The following is a 22,160-nucleotide window of genomic DNA, read 5'->3' as shown; positions in this document are numbered from 1 at the left end:
ATAAACTGATTGTTTTAGTCTTTTCACAGACTTACAATTTTCCCTCCTGATCCACCATTTTCTAATAGTGTAATACATGTTAGTGTTGATTTCAGGTAATTTTACCCACATTTAGTCAAGCTACCATCTTGTGAAGGAGACTTCAAGCACACATGCAGAAGATATGTGGATATACCATCTCTGCTTTCTCAGTAGGGTGACAAGTAATATTTGAAGATCCAATCATACATTATTGGATTACTGTAGTGTTTAGAGACCTCAGTCAAGATTGGAGTCCTGTTGTGCTAGGTGCTGTACATATACATAGGAAAAAGGCTATTCTTGCTCCAATGAACAGCCATACTCACCATCCCTTGCAGAACAACCTGAAGTGTTGACCAATATCTTCACCATCACCTTCATCTTCACTGATAGCCACCATTCTGGCCCTTCCTAAGGGCTCCCCATTGCGCTGGGATGCCACTTTTATGTGTTACACTGACGTTACCATGTCTACTGCATATTTAATAGGAGTTTCTCCCCCTTTCCTTATTTGTATTTCCTTGCCTTACCAATGTGAAGGTGTCCTTCTAGAGATTAGTGCAGCTATGATTTCACCTCCATCATCATATATGTCAGTTTGTTGCCATGGCACTCTTGCAGTCAGATGTTCCATCCAAAACCTTCCAGAAGCTGGTGTCAGTTTATGTTCTGTGGTTATGTCATTATGGAAAAAAATTCCCCCTATACTGTACTTCCTGTTCCCCAAAACTTAGGTATGAGTTACCTAAGTTTTTCTATCCCAAAGTTCTTAGGCCTCAAGCCTCATGCTAACTGCTGAAGCCAATGTCTTACAGGATACCAGCCTGTAGGTTCCTTGTATTACTGCTGAATATAATAAAACAGAATATAATGGAAAGCAGAATATAATAGAGGGAAGCTGGCCCACTGGGTTACAAGCCGGTTAACAACTATTTACATATATAAATGGAGCCATAGTTCAGACATTCAGTTTCCAGAAATGATGCTACTATGTGATCAGCTTCTAGAATATATGTTCTCAGTGGACATATGTTCTTCTTTTCTTCCAAAATGAAAATGACTAAAAGTTTTAATTGTGACTTTGATTAACACACTGAATATTTTCTTTAATACCCCTAAAATTTTTTAAAAAGTGATTAAAATATTTACTAGCAACAACGAGATTAAAATTCCTCCAACCCCTTCAGATGGATAGGGATTGCCTACAGCAGCAGAAGATGGATTAGAGATGCATCAGCTTCCTTTAATTCAGGTAGGGACCATTGGATGCCTGGTTTGCCATGACGAACACTAAGATTATGTCTATACTTGGAGAAAAGGGTGTGACTGAAGCAACACACTCACTCTTTCGGCTAGCACGCTAAAAATAGTAGTGAAGCTACAGCAACATAGATTCCAGGTCCAGAAGAGACCATTGTGATCATTTAGTCTGCCCTTCTCTATAAGCTAGAACTTCCTTACAATGTTCTTAGAGCATGTCTTTTAGAAAAACATCCAATCTTGATTTCAAAATTGTTAGTGATGGTGAAGCCACCACAACCCTCGGTAAACTGTTGCAATGGTTAATTTCTTTTAAAATTGTACACCTAATTTCCAGTGTGAATTTGTCTAACTTCAACTTCCAGTCATTGGATCACTGCATAGCTAGTGGCAAACAGCAGTCTAAGAACAAACCCTGTGCATGCATGGACCCTGTACATATTTAATCAGAGGTGGCTAGTCCGTGCCATCACTCGCCAATACCCATGCTACTATACCTACAATACTATTTCTAGGGCATTGGCTGTATGAGCGCGAGCACAAGTATGTCTTCGGGAGCTGGGAATCACGCTCCCAACTCCATCCTGTCTCCTCCCACGTGGCCTAAGTGGGAGGAGACAGGACTATAGTGGTTATATCACAATCTGCCAATTCCCTATTGGTGGTCAACATGGCGACTAGATAGGTGTGCATGCTCCCCATCTGGCCACCTGCTTAGTGTGGCAGTTTTAAAGGCATGTATGCAGCAGCAGTGCAGCCTTCTTTTGTCCTGCCCCTTCCCTTAAGGTTTTCTTAAGGGACTAGGATTAAAATCATCCTAACTAAATACAGGGATACTGATCATCAGGATTCAAGATAGAATGGGTAGTAGGTAATACATGTCACTGTCTCTAACCTCAGGTTTTACAAATGCTTTCTTGTGTTGCTTTGGACTTTCCTTTGTGTCATAACTTACCCTGGGTCCGCCACTTTAGACCACAGGTAAGAGAGGGATTCCAAAAAGCTGACCATAAGGGATTGATGGAAGTTTTGCCATGTTCAATGAGGGCTTATGCTCTCAGTACAACAACTGGGCTGCTTTCATAATATACCTAAACATTTGGGCTGCTGATCCCTAGTGCACTTTATTATATCAGATGTGTCTTCAGTTTCTTTCAGGTTGTAGGTCTGCAGACTGGGACAGACCCTCCATTGCATTTGTGAGATTTAGCTTTCATGGGCTTCTTGTTACTGGCCATTAATTGTTCATCATTTCCTGGCCATAATGAAGCTGCAGCCAATATCAGTATTTTTTCTCTAAATTAAATATGCAGTTTGTCAAATTAGAGCTCAGAAGGATTCAAATATGGAATAGAGTTATTTAGAGCAGCAAATACTTTTAAAGAGATTAACTAGGGCGTCATCTAATTGCCAGATGAGAATCCTTCTAAAATAAGATCCAGAATCCAACATGGTCATAAGAATGGTCATATTGGGTGAGACCAAAGGTCCATCAAGCCTAATAGCCTGTGTTCCAACAGTGGCCAGTACCAGATACTGCAGAGTGAATGAACAGAACAAGGTAATTTATATATCCCCTGTCATCCAGTCCCAGCTTCTGGCAGTCAGTGGTTCAGGGACACCTAGAGTATGGGGATGCATCTTCACTAATAGCCATTGGACCTATCCTCCAGGAACTTATCTAATTCTTTTGGCCTTCACAACATTCCCTAGGAACGAGTTCCACAGGTTGATTATGCTCTGTGTGAAGAACTGCTTCCTTATATTTATTTTGACCCCTGACTATTAATTTCATTGGGTGATCCCTGATTCTTTGTGAGAATGGGTAAATAAGACTTCCTTATTCACTTTCGCCACACCATTCATGATTTTATAGACATCTATGGCATCTCCTCTTAGTTGTCTCTTTTCTAAGATGACTAGTCCCAGTCCTTTTAATTTTTCCTTATATGGAAGCTACTCTAGCCCTCTGATCTTTTATTTTTCCCCATTCTCTTCAACTTTTCCAGTTCATATATAGATAGATTCATATAGATATATAGATGAGACAACCAGAATGACTGCCCTGCACTGAAAGCGGGGTGGGGGGAGCGTTGTCCAGGCTTGCTGGAGGAAGACAGTAGTGCTTTATTGTGAATGGGAGTAGGGAGGGAGAACAAGATCAGAAACTGCTGCGAAAAGGTAGTGTTGGTCAGCTTTGCAGCACTGACTCACCCCCTTGGAATGTAAGAGTGGGGGTCTTTAAAGGTGCAAGCTCGGGCATTGGAAACCCCATTCTCCATGCAGCAGGCAAGGCAGCACCCCTTCTCCCTCCCCCCCTTAAGGTGCAATTATCAGGTGAGTTTGAACCTGCTGTGGGCATTGTGTTATTCACTCCTTTTTAACGGGGCTGGGAAGGAATTTTTTCCCTCACCACCATATTGGCTTCGGTGGAGTGGGGTTTTTTCACCTTCCCCACAGTGGGTGTTAGGGAAGACCTATTATGAGCACAAAAGGTGTGGTAGGCTATATGTCACCACTTATTTGGTAAGTGTGGGGTGGATGTCCAGTGCAGGTACTCCATTGGGAAGGCATCCAGTGACCAGATAAATCGCCTGGTAAAGGACTTAAAAAGATGGTGCTCGTTAAATGAACGGAACCTTGCGGTGTTTGGGCTTCAATGGTTGGAACGGCATAGAGCCAAACCTCCTTTCTTATCGCCCATCTTACCTCTTCTACAGGGGACAGGAGGGTGGATGGTAAGGTCCCGACAATGGATTTGCTGGAGGGACCTGGATGAAAAAAAAAGGGGGAGCTGGTGAAAGCTTTCTTCCTCGTTAATTATAAAACAAATAGAGTTTACCTGCGCTGTACACGTTTATCTGCCAGGTAGTCCCAGTCATCTAACAGTAAAGCTGAAGCCTGATTAAATCCATATTAAGTGTCTCCTGCCCTTCTTTTAGTATAGGTGGACAACTCCTCACAGTACTCAACAGAATTCTTGGTCTCAGCGTACAATGGATTTGTATAATGGCATTATGGTATTTTCTCTTTTATTATCTATTCCTTTACTAATGGTTCCTAAAATTCTGTTAGCTTTTTTGACTGCCAATACACATTGATGAGATGGTTTCAGAGAACTATCCAAAATGACTACATGAGAAATCAGATGAGAACTGACGTTGTAGCAGTCCATATTATGAAGTGACACATTTGTAAATTCAGATTTCCATGATAACCTTAGTAGTATATACTTGAATAAAAATGTGTTGCATATTTTATGGAAACAGAGAGAGATAACGTATTTGTTTAATACTCTTTTTTTGCAGATGCTCCAACATTTGTGTCAAATCAAACCTTATATTATTCTTGGGAAGGCAATCCTATCAATATAAGTTGTGAAGTACTATCTAATCCTATAGCTTCAGTTCACTGGAGAAGAGGAAAATTAGTTTTACCTGCAAAAAATACTACCCATGTGAAGACTTACAGTGCAGGAAGAAAGCTGATATTAGAGGTAAGGCTTTAAATGTAAATTAGAAAACTACATTTATCAGTTGGGAGTCATTTAATTTCTTCATCGGTCAGGAATTCTTACTGGGATTGTGTAAAACACTTACAGATCAGATCTGTGATGTAATGAAGAAAAAAAATCTTATGAGCGATTTATCTCCATGTTCCTTGTGATGAGCTAGAAAGAAGTCCTTGGTTCCAGTTGTCTTGCCTTCAGTTCACCACTCTCAGTGAACATTTATATAATCTGAGTTGTTTGCAAAGTAGTAAATAAAACATGAATATTTAAAAAATAGTAAAACTGATTCAGTAGATTGATATTATCAATGATTTAGTGCCTGCATGAAAAGATTTTGGACATTTCAGTCCAGCTCAAACCAGACATGTATATGCAGTACAAAATTAATTGGCTTTCTTGTTGGCAGTCTCCATAACAAGGCTGTTGTATAGAGACTAAAGTCCTTTTTTATCTCATAGAGACAGTCCAAATAAGTCAGGAACAAACTACGTTGTCTGGCACACATGAGGAAAAACAAGATGCCAAGGATAGGATTTAATTAGGCTCCAACAACTTTATTAACTTACTTCATCTGCGAACTATTTTGCAATAACTCATACAGTGCAGGTCATATTTCCTTCCTTTATCATTTTCACCTAGGGCAGGGTTGGTGACAGCCCCTCCCCTCTCAACAGCTGGTCCCTAGCCCACTGCTTGGACTCCAGCACCCTCTCCTCATATGAGGGTTCAGGAGGTGAGAAGAGTGGATTGTATTCTCACTCTACCAGACAATAGGAGTCTGGGTCCTGTTTCCTGCCTATTTTAGGGGATGCCTTTCCCTAAGTCCATTTCCATTTCTGGTTGATCAGGGAACTTGACCACAGTGAAGTTAGTAAATATGGAAATAGAAGTTATATCCCATAACACCAATGGGAGTTTTGCTTAAAAGAGGAGGTCAGGATTGGGCCCATACATTATACATAGGTGATAGAGATCAAACCTCAATATTCATACAAATTGTAATGTCACAACTTCTGTTAAAAGAATGGCCACTAAGGGCATGTCTATATGGAGAGGTGATGTGTAGCAAGCAGTGGTGTACATCTACAGGGCTCTAGCATACCACATGCTACCTGGCCATTTGGACACTGCTGCCACACACTAAAAGTTCCATAGTGCTCTTTGACCCATTGATGTTTCAAACAACAGTAGGTCAAAGTGCTCAGTGGAACTTTAATGCACCTTCGCTATGTCCACGCTGCAATTTATGATGTGACTGCTAGTATACCCCAGCTTGTCATGCACTAACTCTCCATATGGACAAGCTCTAAATATCTAGTGTTTTAGATCGGGGTTCTCAGGACAAATTTGGTGGCCTCATAGTGAAGCCACCAACTCTTGCTGGTGAACGCTCTCACACTTTTTCCTAAATACTTAATTAGCTGCAGGGAAAATAAATACTTGTCCAAATCATTGTAACTGATTTAGTGCTAGCCAAGGAGTCTGTTGGGAAAAAGGATGCTGCCTCACTACCCTAGGGCTGAACCCAAAGCCTGAGCCCCCCTGGAAAGATGGAGAATTCACTGGCTGCCTGGTCCTCTCGCATTGGAAGAGGAAGACCAAGGACTGGGTAGGTCCATTGCTCAGTGAGGAGGGAGAAACAGTAACAGGAAACTTGGAAATGGCAGAGATGCTTAATTACTACTTTGTTTCGGTCTTGACCAAGAAGTCTGAAGGAATGCCTAACATAATGAATGCTAATGGGAAGGGGGTAGGTTTGGAAGATAAAATAAAAAAAGAACAAGTTAAAAATCACTTAGAAAAGTTAGATGCCTGCAAGTCACCAGGGCCTGATGAAATGCATCCTAGAATACTCAAGGAGCTAATAGGGGAGGTATCTGAGCCTCTAGCTATTATCTTTGGAAAATCATGGGAGATGAGAGAGATTCCAGAAGACTAGAAAAGGGCAAATATAGTGCCCATCTATAAAAAGGGAAACAACCCAGGAACTACAGACCAGTTAAACTTCTGTGCCAGGGAAGATAATGGAGCAAGTAATTAAGGAAATCTTGGAAGGTGCTAAGGTGATAGGGAATAGCCAGCATGGATTTGTAAAGAACAAATCGTGTCAAACCAATCTGATAACTTTCTTTGATCGGATAATGAGTCTTGTGAATAAGGGAGAAGCAGTGGACGTGGTATACCTAGACTTTAGTAAGGCATTTGATACGGTCTCACAAACTATATCAATAAACTAGGCAAATACAATTTAGATAGAGCTACTATAAGGTGGGTGCATAACTGGCTGGATAACTGTACTCAAAGAGTAGTTATTAATGGTTCCCAATCCTACTGGAAAGATATAACAAGTGGGGTTCTGCAGGGGTCTGTTTTGGGGTCGGCTCTGTTCAATATCTTCATCAATGACTTAGATGTTGACATAGAAGGTATGCTTATTAAGTTTGCAGATGATACCAAACTGGGAGGGATAGCAACTGCTTTGGAGGATAGGGTCATAATTCAAAATGATCTGGACAAATTGGAGAAATGGTCTGAGGTAAACTGGATGAAATTTAATAAAGACAAATGCAAAGTGCTCCACTTAGGAAGGAACAATCAGTTTCACACATACAGAATGGGAAGAGACTGTCTAGGAAGTGGTACGGCAGAAAGGGATATGGGGTTATAGTGGACCACAAGCTAAATATGAGTCAGTATGATGCTGTTGCAAAAAAAGCAAACATGATTCTGGGATGCATTAACAGGTATGTTGTGAGCAAGACACGAGAAGTCATTCTTCTGCTCTACTCTGCACTGCTTAGGCCTCAACTGGAGTATTGTGTCCAGTTCTGGGCACCGCATTTCAAGAAAGATGGAGAAATTGGAGAGGGTCCAGAGAAGAGCAACAAGAATGATTAAAAGTCTTGAGAACATGATCTATGAAGGAAGGCTGAAAGAATTGGGTTTGTTTAGTTTGGAAAAGAGAAGACTGAGAGGGGACATGATAGCAGTTCTCAGATATCTGAAAAGGTGTCACCAGGAGGAGGGAGAAAATTTGTTCACTTAGCCTCTAAGGATAGAACAAGAAGCAATGGGCTTAAACTGCAGCAAGGGAGATTTAGGTTGGACATTAGGAAAAAGTTCCTAACTGTCAGGGTGATTAAACACTGGAATAAATTGCCTAAGGAGGTTGTGGAATCTCCATCTCTGGAGATATTTAAGAGCAGGTTAGATAAATGTCTATCAGGGATGGACAGGACAGTATTTGGTCCTGCCATGAGGGAGGGGACTGGACTCGATGACCTCTCAAGGTCCCTTCCACTTCTAGAGTCTATGAATCTATTAATTGTGCCCCAGGTGTCTCCATAGCAACCAATACCAAGGTGGTGCATCCAAGAGCAACAGGGAGGGAGAAGGGCTGCTGCTTTGCCCTCCCCCCACACCTTCATCACAGCCCAAGAGGCTGTGGCCGCAAGGAAAGCCACGGTAGCCGCATTTGAGAAATGCTGTTTTAAATTAAAGTAGTATTACTCAAAAACATTTGAGGAAATAGATTGAACACGTTTCCCTTACCAATTTTTCACAGCCACACTACTTTCCAGTGATCACAGATAAGGCTACGCATACCCTGAATCTTGCAGTGTCCATTTGTGAGGACCCAGATATCCTGGAAGACTAGCTCACCTATCTATTTCAGCCACCACCTACCCCTAATGTTAAGTTAAATGTTTCTAGAGGGCTTGTAGCCTAGTCCCTTCCTCTTTCCTGAGACAAAGTGGCCTCCTTTGCATATTATGTACAGAAGGAGGGGTCATGTTGCCTCTAACTTCCCTAGAGGACATTTTCCATTCAGTGTTGAAACTCTGGATTTGAAATATTTCATCTCATCCTTCTGTTTAATGAATTTTTTTCCATACAAGCTTTGAAAAAAAGGAGAATTTGCCACAGATCTACCACATTTATGTCACCATTTTGTGCAGTGTATTTGGCAAGATAAAATAAGGGGACATCTTAATACTGTTTAAGCAGAATGAATTTATTTTGAGCAGGTCAGTGATATTCTTGTAATTAATCTTTAGAAAATATTTAAAATTTTTTTATGCTTATTTTAAAGATTGCTCCCACATCTGACAATGATTTTGGGCGATATAACTGCACAGCTACTAACAGAATAGGAACAAGACATCAGGAATATACCCTTGGGCAAGCTGGTGAGTATACTGTGTCCAAGTTGCTATAACCATACCCTTCTATTTTCACCAGTGTGAAGTACAATTGGACTTTTCTGTTCAGTTAATTCTACTGGAACCTTTAGAACTGTCTTTTTAGCCCTCAGAAAACAAACTGTTTCTCACAGCATAAGATGTCCCCAAAATTTTTACCATGAACTTTAAACATTTACTGAAATTTGAGCCAATGCTGTTAACTTTTTAAAAACAATGGGCCTGAGTCTTCTTTCACTTACACTGATTTAATGGGATTATTTGTTTTATGCCAGTGTAATAAAAGGAGAATCAGGTCTCTCTCTTTCATTTCTGCATCCAGTGTTTCCTTCTGAGGACCAGGATCAGAAACTGCAGCAAAGCCTATTTTTAAAGAGATGTTTGCAGATGACGGTAAACTGGGAGGAGTGGTAGAAAAACTGGAGGGTAGGGATAGGATACAGAAGGATCTAGACAAATTAGAGGATTGGGCCGAAAGAAACCTGATGAGGTTCAACAAAGACAAGTGCAGAGTCCTGCACTTAGGACAGAAGAATCCCATGCACTGCTACAGACTGGGGACTGAGTGGCTAGGAAGCAGTTCTGCAGAAAAAGACCTGGGGGTTACAGTGAACGAGAAGCTGGATAGGAGTCGACAGCGTGCCCTTCTTGCCAAAAAGGCTAATGGCATTTTGGGCTGTGTAAGTAGGGGCATTGCCAGCAGATCGAGGGATGTGATCATTCCCCTCTATTCGACATTGGTGAAGGCTCATCTGGAGTACTGTGTCCAGTTTTGGGCCCCACACTACAAGAAGGATGTGGAAAAATTGGAACGAGTCCAGTGGAGGGCAACAAAAACGATTAGAGGGCTGGAGCACATGACTTATGAGGAGATTCTGAGGGAACTGGGATTGTTAAGTGTGCAGAAGAGAAGAATGAGGGGGGATTTGATAGCTGCTTTCAGCTACCTGAAAGAGAGTTCCAAAGAGGATGGATCTAGACTGTACTCAGTGGTACCCGATGATAGAGCAAGGAGTAATGGTCTCAAGTTGCAGTGGGGGAGGTTTAGGTTGGATATTACGAAAAAAGTATTTCATTATGAGTGTGATAAAGCACTGGAATGGGTTACCTAGGGAAATGGTGGAATCTCATTCCATAGAGGTTTTTAAGGCCTGGCTTGACAAAGCCCTGGCTGGGATGATTTAGTTGGGAATTGGTCCTGCTTTGAGCAGGGGGTTGGACTAGATGACCTCCTGAGGTCCCTTCCAACCCTGATATTATATGATTCTATGTATATTCCAGGTTTGCCAACTAAAAGTGCAGAACTTCACCTTCATTTTAGATGTCCGGTTAAGTCCATGGATTGAATAGATGTAATTTAGAGCAGGATTTGGCCCAAGGATTTAGGATTAAATTCATTCAAGCTGTCAGACTTTCGGGTCCTAATTGAAACACATTCAAAAGTTCTGTTGAAGTTCATCTAGAGCTTTGGTTTCCAAACTTGTTCCGCCACTTATGCAGGGAAAGCCCCTGGCAGGCCGGGCCGGTTTGTTTATCTGCCGTGTCTGAAGGTTAGGCTGATTGCGGCTCCCAGTGGCCGCAGTTTGCTGCTCCAGGCCAGTGGGGGCTGCTGGAAGTGGCAGCCAATGAGTCTTTTGGCCCGCGCTGCTTCCAGCAGCTCCCATTGGCCTGGAACAGCGATCGGCTGAACCTGCGGACGCGGCAGGTAAACACACTGGCCCAGCCCACGAGGGGCTTTCACTGCACAAGCAGCAGAACAAGTTTGGGAACTACTAATCTAGAGGATTGTAGATTAATTTAGAAATAAGATTTCATATTCACCCTTTGGCAGAATGAGAAATGTAATGCTTGGTTTTGCAGAATACTGATTATTTATTTGGAAGGATTTTGTTGTTGAATGACTAAAAGAATAGACCAGAGTTGGTTTCAGAGCATTTTTTCATTTGTCACATGTCAAATGCCAAAATAGAGCAGTGAACCTTCACCAAGTTTACAGGATCAAAAAACATTAGGGGCCAGTTCTTTAGGTGTTACACCACTTCCTAGATATAATGCTGTCCTTGGGAGCCAAAAAAATCTTACCGAGTTATATCGAACTTGCTTTGATCCGACAGAGTGCATAGTCCCACCCCTGCACTGCTTTACTGCATTATATCTGAATTCGTGTTATATCAGGTCACGTTATATCGGGGTAGAGGTCTATAAATCAGCATTGTTCAACTGAACTCATTCCAATTTACAACCACTGAGGAGCTGGCCATAGATCTTTTCTACTTTAGCTAACTAGGGTTATATAAAGGAAGTCTTGGTGTTTTGTTTTCTCTTTTAGAAGTGGAAGGAATATTATACAATATTTTTCTACAATCTGCTTTGTTGCAACTGTAATAAAATGTAAGGCTAAAGAATAAGATATACTCTCTACAATCCTAGTGGTAATACATATTTGATATTATTGCTACTATATGCATTTTCAAACTTAAGGGAGACTGTCTGATGTTTCCTTTACTTTTAACCTTTTATAACACATTGCACAGTAGACTACACTTTTATTTCAGTGTTTCAAGAGTTTCAGAAGCAAATTGTGTATTTATTGAGGGGATTTATTGTGTAGAAACCATGCACAGCTTTGAAAGTTTATCCCATTACCTCTAAAGAAATGATGATTTTAAACATCTTTTTTGTTGTGGTACATCTCTCCTTGGTAACAATTATCAAAACAGTTGTGCTGCCAATGGTAGCTGAAAGTATTATTTATCAGAAACCAAGCAGATTTTCTATCAACTTTAAGTATCAGAGGGTAGCCGTGTTAGTCTGGATCTGTAAAAGCAGCAAAGAATCCTGTGGCACCTTGTAGACTAACAGACGTTTTGGAGCATGAGCTTTTGTGGGTGAATACCCACTTCCTCAGATGCATGTAATGGAAATATCCAGGGGCAGGTATATATATGTGTGCTAGCAAACAAGCTAGAGATAACGAGGTCAGTTCAATCAGGGAGGATGAGGCCCTGTTCTTGCAGCTGAGGTGTGAAAACCAAGAGAGGAGAAACTGGTTCTGTAATTGGCAAGCCATTCACAGTCTTTGTTCAATCCTGAGCTGATGGTGTCAAATTTGCAGATGAACTGAAGCTCAGCAGTTTCTCTTTGAAGTCTGGTCCTGAAGTTTTTTTGCTGCAGGATGGCCACCTTAAGGTCTGCTATAGTGTGGCCAGGGAGGTTGAAGTGCTCTCCTACAGGTTTTTGTATATTGCCATTCCTAATGTCTGATTTGTGTCCATTTATCCTTTTCCGTAGAGACTGTCCAGTTTGGCTGATGTACATAGCAGAGGGGCATTGCTGGCATATGATGGCGTATATTACATTGGTGGATGTGCAGGTGAATGAACCAGTGATGGTGTGGCTGATCTGGTTAGGTCCTGTGATGGTGTCGCTGGTGTAGATATGTGGGCAGAGTTGGCATCGAGGTTTGTTGTATGGATTGGTTCCTGAGCTAGAGTTATTATGGTGTGGTGTGCAGTTACTGGTGAGAATATGTTTCAGGTTGGCAGGTTGTCTGTGGGCAAGGATTGGCCTGCCACCCAAGGCCTGTGAAAGTGTGGGATCATTGTCCAGGATGGGTTGTAGATCCTTGATGATGCCACGGTGCAAATAAGTGATGGTCACATTAACACCACCCTATATCGAAAACCCACCGACCGCTATGCCTACCTTCATGCCTCCAGCTTCCATCCCGGGCACATCACACGATCCATTGTCTACAGCCAAGCACTGAGGTACAACCGCATCCGCTCTAACCCCTCAGACAGAGACCAACACCTACAAAATCTCCACCAAGCATTCTCAAAACTACAATACCCGCATGAGGAAATAAAGAAACAGATCAACAGAGCCAGACGTTTACCCAGAAGCCTCCTACTGCAAGACAAACCCAAGAGAGAAACCAACAGGACTCCACTGGCCATCACATACAGCCCCCAGCTAAAACCCCTCCAACGCATCATCAAGGATCTACAACCCATCCTGGACAATGATCCCACACTTTCACAGGCCTTGGGTGGCAGGCCAATCCTTGCCCACAGACAACCTGCCAACCTGAAACATATTCTCACCAGTAACTGCACATCACACCATAATAACTCTAGCTCAGGAACCAATCCATGCAACAAACCTCGATGCCAACTCTGCCCACATATCTACACCAGCGACACCATCACAGGACCTAACCAGATCAGCCACGCCATCACTGGTTCATTCACCTGCACATCCACCAATGTAATATACGCCATCATATGCCAGCAATGCCCCTCTGCTATGTACATCGGCCAAACTGGACAGTCTCTACGGAAAAGGATAAATGGACACAAATCAGACATTAGGAATGGCAATATACAAAAACCTGTAGGAGAGCACTTCAACCTCCCTGGCCACACTATAGCAGACCTTAAGGTGGCCATCCTGCAGCAAAAAAACTTCAGGACCAGACTTCAGAGAGAAACTGCTGAGCTTCAGTTCATCTGCAAATTTGACACCATCAGCTCAGGATTGAACAAAGACTGTGAATGGCTTGCCAATTACAGAACCAGTTTCTCCTCTCTTGGTTTTCACACCTCAACTGCTAGAACAGGGCCTCATCCTCCCTGATTGAACTGACCTCGTTATCTCTAGCTTGTTTGCTAGCACACATATATATACCTGCCCCTGGATATTTCCATTACATGCATCTGAGGAAGTGGGTATTCACCCACGAAAGCTCATGCTCCAAAACGTCTGTTAGTCTACAAGGTGCCACAGGATTCTTTGCTGCTTTTATCAACTTTAAGTGAGCCTAGTAAACACTCAAGAAAAAAAATGTTGATCCTTCTTTGGTTTGCCTTTGCCCCCTGCCATTGAATCAAAATAAATATTTGTTTAACCTCCTCATCTGCCTTTTGCATAGAAACACCCCCAGGCTCCAAGCATTACCCCTAAACAGAATTCCTTGCCCTACCTCCACACTCAGCCTCTCCACAACTCAGAAAATCCCACAGTTTAGAATCCACTCCCAGAAACTAAAATATTTTTCCTTATTTGTGTATAAAACAAAAGATCTGCTTGTGGAATCTTTACTTATGTTGGTGAGTATTTACTGTTGTAGTCACATATAATGGGACTACTTGTTTGAGTAAGCTTCCACAACTAGGCCAAAAACACACATTTAGCAACTTATCTGATTATCTTCTAGTGTCCTCACTTATTTGGTTTCAAGACTTCAGACTTTAGACTAGTACATTTTATACGTTAAAAGCTTAGTTCATAAATAAGAAAGTTCTGTACCTCTGAAAATTAGAAAATACTTGCACAGTAAATCTATTTCCTTAAGCTCTTTCAGTGACTAGCTCTCCAAAAATCTTCACATCTCTAGAGAGAGAAAATAGTAGAAGAGAGAAATCCAACTCCAGGACCAAATCTCTGAAATAGAGAAAAACAACACTTCCCAGGTGAAGATGGTGTGACTCCAGGACAGGGCATAAAGAAATGCTGGTTGTCCAGTGTTAGGTCATGTGCATACCAATGAAATGTGAATATGACAAGATGAATATTGCTTCTTGCCCTTCCCCCCCCAACACGCACTAGTGTCCAACTCTCCTCTTGGCTCCTAATACTTCCTCTATTGTAATAACAAACCAGTTACACCCTCCCAGCTATTAAACACCCTTATTTCCTCCTCCTCAATGGCAAGACATTGATTCTCTCCTTTCCAATCTTTCTCCCCGTTTACAGGTCAGCACCCTCCCCAAATCAGTAATAGTAGTACCTTCAGTAACAGTCCACATCCCCACAGATTACAGTAATGTAATGCAGTCATTTGAGCTTTACTGTAAAATACTGCAGTTTTTCATAAAAATCAAAGTTAAAGTTTGTGTTATGGACTTGACAGAAAATTACTGACTTTTCGCCACTTCAGTTCTCATTTCCAAAGCTAAGTGTGGAAGATATGAATTCTCAAACTGAGCCTTAAATTCAATAATAGTGGGGGATTTCAATTATCCCCATATTGACTGGGAACATTTCTCTCCAGGACGAAATGCAGAGATAAAATTTCTCGATACTTTAAATGACTGCTTCATGGAGCAGCTGGTACGGGAACCCACAAGGGGAGAGGCAATTCTAGATTTAATCCTGAGTGGAGCGCAGGAGCTGGTCCAAGAGGTAACTATAGCAGGACCGCTTGGAAATAGTGACCATAATACAATAGCATTCAACGTCCCTGTGGGGGGAAGAACACCTCAACAGCCCAACACTGTGGCATTTAATTTCAAAAGAGGGAACTATGCAAAAATGAAGGGGTTAGTTAAACAAAAGTTAAAAGGTACAGTGACTAAAGTGAAATCCCTGCAAGTTGCATGGGCCCTTTTTAAAGACACCATAATAGAGGCCCAACTTCAATGTATACCCCAAATTAAGAAACACAGTAAAAGAACTAAAAAGGAGCCACCGTGGCTTAATAAACATGTAAAAGAAGCAATGAGAGATAAAAAGACTTCCTTTAAAAAGTGGAAGTCAAATCCTAGTGAGGCAAATAGAAAGGAGCACAAACACTGCCAGCTTAAGTGCAAGAGTGTCATAAGAAAAGCCAAAGAGGAGTTTGAAGAATGGCTAGCGAAAAACTCCAAAGGTAACAACAAAATGTTTTTTAAGTACATCAGAAGCAGGAAGCCTGCTAAACGACCAGTGGGGCCCCTTGACAATTGAGATACAAAAGGAGCGCTTAAAGACGATAAAGTCATTGCAGAGAAACGAAATGGATTTTTTGCTTCAGTATTCACGGCTGAGGATGTTAGGGAGATTCCCAAACCTGAGCCGGCTTTTGTAGGTGACAAATCTGAGGAACTGTCACAGATTGAAGTGTCACTAGAGGAAGTTTTGGAATTAATTGATAAACTCAACATTAACAAGTCACTGGGACCAGATGGCATTCACTCAAGAGTTCTGAAAGAACTCAAATGTGAAGTTGCGAAACTATTAATTTAAGGTTTGTAACCTGTCCTTTAAATCAGCTTCGGTACCCAAATGACTGGAATTTAGCTAATGTAACGCCAATATTCAAAAAGGGCCTCAAAAAGAGGTGATTCCGGCAATTACAGACCGTAAGTCTAATGTCGGTACCGGGCAAATTAGTCGAAACAATAGTTAAGAATAAAATTGTCAAACACACAGAAAAACATAAACTGTTGAACAATAGTCAACATGGTTTCTGTAAAGGGAAATCGTGTCTTACTAATCTATTAGAATTCTTTGAAGGGGTCAACAAACATGTGGACAAGGGGGATCCAGTGGACATAGTGTACTTAGATTTCCAGAAAGCCTTTGACAAGGTCCCTCACCAAAGACTCTTACGTAAATTAAGCTGTCATGGGATAAAAGGGAAGGTCCTTTCATGGATTGAGAACTGGTTAAAAGACAGGGAACAAAGGGTAGGAATTAATGGTAAATTCTCAGAATGGAGAGGGGTAACTAGTGGTGTTCCCCAAGAGTCAGTCCTAGGACCAATTCTATTCAATTTATTCATAAATGATCTGGAGATAGGGGTAAACAGTGAGGTGGCAAAATTTGCAGATGATGCTAAACTACTCAAGATAGTTAAGACCAAAGCAGACAGAGAAGAACTTCAAAAAGATCTCACAAAACTAAGTGATTGGGCAACAAAATGGCAAATGAAATTTAATGTGGATAAATGTAAAGTAATGCACACTGGAAAAAATAACCCCAACTATACATACAATATGATGGGGGCTAATTTAGCTACAACGAATCAGGAAAAAGATTTTGGCGTCATCGTGGATAGTTCTTTGAAGATGTCCACGCAGTGCGCAGAGGCGGTCAAAAAAGCAAACAGGATGTTAGGAATCATTGAAAAGGGGATAGAGAATAAGACTGAGAATATATTATTGCCCTTATATAAATCCATGGTACGCCCACATCTCGAATACTGTGTACAGATGTGGTCTCCTCACCTCAAAAAAGATATTCTAGTACTAGAAAAGGTTCAGAAAAGGGCAACAAAAATGATTAAGGGTTTGGAGAGGGTCCCATATGAGGAAAGATTAAAGAGGCTAGGACTCTTCAGCTTGGAAAAGAGGAGACTAAGGGGGGATATGATAGAGGTATATAAAATCATGAGTGATGTGGAGAAAGTGGATAAGGAAAAGTTATTTACTTATTCCCATAATACAGGAACTAGGGGTCACCAAATAAAATTAATAGGTAGCCGGTTTAAAACAAATAAAAGGAAGTTCCTCTTCACACAGCGCACAGTCAGCTTGTGGAACTCCTTACCTGAGGAGGTTGTGAAGGCTGGGACTATAACAATGTTTAAAAGGGAACTGGATAAATTCATGGTGGCTAAGTCCATAAATGGCTATTAGCTAGGAAGGGTAAAGAATGGTGTCCCTAGCCTCTGTTCATCAGAGGATGGAGATGGATGGCAGGAGAGAGATCACTTGATCATTGCCTGTTAGCTTCACTCCTCCTGGGGCACCTGGCATTGGCCACTGTCGGTAGACAGATACTGAGCTAGATGGACCTTTGGTCTGACCCAGTACGGCCGTTCTTATCACATTTTCCCATCTAGTTGTCCAACCTATGTAGTTAGAGATATTCTGCCACACAAATTCTCTCAGAATTATTTTTTAAATGATGGCATATATACCATTTCCCAAAGATCAGTTTATCATTTCCCTGCAGTTTGTGCAGAAGCAGTCATCTCTCATACATAGTGTTTCCTAAAATGTTTTGTACATTACTCCAAAAGGAAGGCATAAAGAAGGGGCTTATATCTCGCATAGGGCTTACTTCCGTTACGTATATCACAAACATATGGTCAGGAAAAATGATGAAAACCTATGGTACATAAATTATAGCAGCCCCCCAAAATAATTGCATGTATACTTCAGAGTATAGTATTTTGTATTAAAAACATATTGCAGTTCCCTTTGCCGCTGCTGCAGTACATTTGTCTACTTAATTTCAGAATACACAATATGGACCAAATCCTGAAAAATCTTCCTAAAGGGAATGTTTGCTTTGCTCTGTAGCATTGGTCATTAAGTGATATAATTTTAATAACTAGTTCCTCTGCAAACTGACCTGTTTCTATTTAAAAAACAAAAAAGCTAATGTTAAGCATTATGCTTGTAGGAAGATATGCAAGTTTGTTGTAGCCATGTCAATCCCTTAGAGAGACAAAATGCATGAGGCAATATCTTTTATTGGATCAACTTCTCTTGGTGAGCAAGACAAGCTTTCAAACTCTTCAAGTCTTCCAGGAAGACACCATAGATAATAAGTAAACTATGCACACTCCTCCACGTATTTCTTCTGCCCCTATTTGATATGTGAGTCAAATTCTTCTTTATTCATCCAACACTAGACCCCAATCTTGTGAACATTCAGTACTAGGCAAAGCCCATTCTACATTGAAGAGTCTCATTGAAGTCCATGAGACTCTTCACGGCATTAAGCAACATACCAAGGTCCTATGTTAAGTCAGTGATACTCAACCTATGACTCTTCCTCAGAGTGTCTATCTTAGGGCCACATATGCGGCTTTTGATTCAACCGTCCTACTGACTATGCCTGTGTTTCTGGTATACTAAGCAGAACACTGATCTCAGGTGTATTTTCACAGGGAGAGCAGGGCAGTTGGAATGGCAGTATGTAAGCTGTCAGAACCACTTTCCAATTACTGTTATATGAAAAAAGACTTGTTTCTAGAATCTCTTTCACTCCATGAATCCAGGAGGTAAGGAGGAAGAGAGGAGAGATAAAGTACCTCCAGTCTCCTTTCTAGCATTGAGGAGGGAGAAAGAGAAAAATTCCAGCTAGCAGAATCAGAAAGAGTTTCAACATAATCAATGTCATGTCATAGAACTGCTTTGTGATGTTTTCCTTGTAATGTTGTGTCAATATGTGATTACACTGTATTATCACCACACATAGGTCCAAAGCTTCAGCTGGTGTAAACTGGAAGCCAGTGGAGATACACCAGTTTAGACCAGCTGAGGATTTTGACTCAAAGTCAGAAAACAATATCACAACACAAACCCAGAATGTTGCATGGTGAGTGATTATTTTATGGCTCTCTTTCCAATTTCACTTGATGCTACAATGGCTCATCAGCTCGTAAAGGCTGACTACATTGGCTACAAGTCATTCTTATGCCATCATAAACAATTAACATTTGTTTTATCATTAACTTTATTATTTTTTTGCAGAATGATCCTTAATATCAGCTTCAAAATATTAGTTAAGAAAGATTGACGTTTATAAGTATGTACTATTGCAGTGAATTCTTACTTGACAGACATAGGAAGTTCAGTATCATAAACTTACTCAAGTCAAGGGCAAAAATGTTTGCAAAGCAAATATTGCACAAATGCTATACTCCCACCTGTAGACGAGCGGACTCACCCCTGCAGCGCCTCCTGCTGGTGAGTTCTGGAAATTAGCTCATTCCAGCTCTGGAGTGCCATCTGCAGGCCAGTGATCCACCTGTCCTGTGGCCCCCTTGTCCCTCCCTGGACCCCGGTGCCCTTTTACCTGGGGTGCTGCTCCCTAGCAGTAATCCCCTCAGTCTTAGGGTCTTCCCTCCCTGGGGAGCCCCCACCCACTAGTCCCACCTCACCTCAGTATAAGGCTACTGCCAGTCATCATCTAGCCCCAGGCCCTGGGGCAGGCTGCAGTATCAGCCTACTCATCACTGGCAAGGTTGGGTTTGGACCTGCTGCCTTGGCCTACCCCAGGCTGCCCTCTGCAACCCCCACTACCTAGTTCACCCAATGCTAGGCCACAGCCTGGGGCTTTCCAGGCTGGAGCTTCCCAGCTCCTCAGCCTCTCCCCAGCCCTGCTCCACTCAGATACCCTGTCTCTAACTCCCTGCAGCCAAGCCCTTCTCCCTCTGCAGGCAAAGGGAGACTGTTTCTCCATCCCTGGCTTCTCTGACTTTATAGGGCCAGCTGAGTCTGTTTGGGGAGTGGCCCCAGCTCCAGCCCCTTTCCCCAATCAGCCCAGCCTAAAAGCTGCTTTCTCCAGCCACAACTCCCTCCCAGGGCTGTTTTTGAGCCTTTCAGGGCAGAAGCGGGTGTCCACCCCATTACACCACCATTGATTTATTTCTACTTGTTTATTCATCTATATTGCAGATAAGACTGATGTCAATTTTTAAGATTAGCACCTTTCCACTGTGGCAGTAATTTGTTTCATTCACTTCTGTACAGTCATTGACCAGCACTTATTGAAAAATATGTAGCAAAGTTCTGTTCAAATCAAGATAAATCAAGCCACATTTAGTGAGGAATAATATATGAAAAAAGAATTATTATTAGTTTTGAAAAATATTGTATTCAGTTACATTATTAATTATATAATGTATTTGGCCTTTGTAAATGGCAAAATAAATGATAAAATGTGAAATTCACATTATATTAGATACCCACGTTCTGCCAGTAGCTCTAGTTACAGTGCTATTATTAATTATTATTTATTTAACATTTATATTGCAGTAGTATCTACAGGCTTTAGCCAAGTCAGGGCTCCAGTGTACTAAGTACTATAAGATATAGTAAATGTCAGTCCTTGCCTCAAACAGTTTCAATCTCAGGTCCTGTCTACACACACAACATGCTGCAGTTTAACTAAATTGATTAAAAAAACTATGTTGAACGTTTGCAACTTAACATATGGATGAGAAGTAGGTGAGAAAGAGGAGTGGAAAATCCAAGAATAATGAAAACACAACACTCAGAGGATTCAGATAATTGACAGCTGGTTGGTTGCTAGTTTTACTTGTGGTTCATTAGGGAGTCCTCTTAACAATGCTCATTCTAGGTGAAATTCTGACCATTTAAACTCCATGGGAGCTGTAACATTGACTTCAGTACAGCCATGCTTTCACTTTCTGGTTTTAATTTTTCATAGGAAGCACTAATCCTAGGGTACTCTCTCTCTCAATCTGTGTGTGTGTGTGTGTGTGTATATATATATATATATATATATATATATATATATATATATATATATATATATATATATATATATAAAATTCCTTAGGCAGACAGCATTAAACAAAGTTTCCTCCTATGGTAAATGTCCCAAACACTTATTGTTTTACTGAATTATTTTCTGTTAAAGCACTACAGGATTCACTTGCTCCTTTGTGTGCTTTTCTGGGGCAGTTTTTTTCCCCCCAGTAACTCAGATAATATTATTTTATTTGTGTTACACTTACTGTAAGTTGGAAAGTGCTCCTGAGCCAAAATGCCATTGTCCTTTTTCTGCTGCCAAACTTTAAATATTAGACTCAGTGATGACACAAAAAGTTCCTCTTCTAAGGAGGAATGCAATTTTCAGCTGTACCGTTTCTTATGGTTAACCCTAGTTATACAGAGCTGTTGAACCAGTCTATACTCCAGACACTTTTATTTACAGCTACACAAACTGGATTGTTTTAGCTTATTTTTAGGGTTTGATCCTGAACGGTGCTGAGGATCCTCAATTCCCATTAAAACACTCTAATTTGGAGTTGCCCAGTGCCTCCCAGGAGGTGTTCAACTCCTGACAATACTAGCCCCATGGTATCTTCCCCTTCTTTACTGCCTGAGTACTTGAATAGCTGAACAAACAACTTTTAGAATGCAAAAATCACATTATCTTTTTTTCACTCTGAATACATTATTTCACATCATAGCCTCAGCTTTTAATACAGAAGTCTACTAAAACTGTGTGGTTTTTTTCTAGGACAGGCTTAGGCTTGACAAGCCAGGTGAGCTTGGCAGATTGTCCCAATGGCTTTCAGAGCCTGAGGTGAGCACAGCCATTCCTGGATTTGCCCAGGTTCAGTTGAAGCACATTATTTTATGTGAAACCTTAGTGTGCAGGAAGAAGGCATTGGTTATTAAACACATATTCTACCTTTTTGTTGAGATTTTAGTAGTAGTATTTCAAATGGTTGTGAAACATGAATAGAAAGTTGCATTGCCAACAGTGATCTTGAAATTTATCATTTGAATCAATATTTTATTTAAAACAAACATGGTTTATGTGAAGTTTGTGATGGGAAGAGACAAACATAAGGATTTTGTAAGAAAGCTCAGTATGAATTTGGTGCTTATCAGCATGATGTTGGACTGAAT

At 41.1% G+C, this 22,160-nt stretch overlaps 1 protein-coding gene across 2 annotated transcripts in view; it reads left to right on the top strand.

Annotated features, from left to right (window-relative positions):
* NCAM2 (neural cell adhesion molecule 2) overlaps positions 1-22,160 on the top strand; it is a 582,026-nt gene that overhangs the window by 432,871 nt on the left and 126,995 nt on the right. For both annotated transcript variants that reach the window (XM_030579736.1, XM_030579747.1), the window contains exons 10-11: positions 4,590-4,777; positions 8,886-8,982. In XM_030579736.1, the coding sequence (XP_030435596.1) occupies positions 4,590-4,777; positions 8,886-8,982 (285 nt within the window). The remainder of the gene's footprint in view (positions 1-4,589; positions 4,778-8,885; positions 8,983-22,160) is intronic.

Source organism: Gopherus evgoodei, chromosome 1, assembly GCF_007399415.2.
Source record: "Gopherus evgoodei ecotype Sinaloan lineage chromosome 1, rGopEvg1_v1.p, whole genome shotgun sequence".
Classification (NCBI taxonomy): Eukaryota; Metazoa; Chordata; order Testudines; family Testudinidae; genus Gopherus; species Gopherus evgoodei.
Note: the sequence above shows the minus strand (reverse complement) of the source record. Positions and strands in the feature narration are given on the sequence as shown.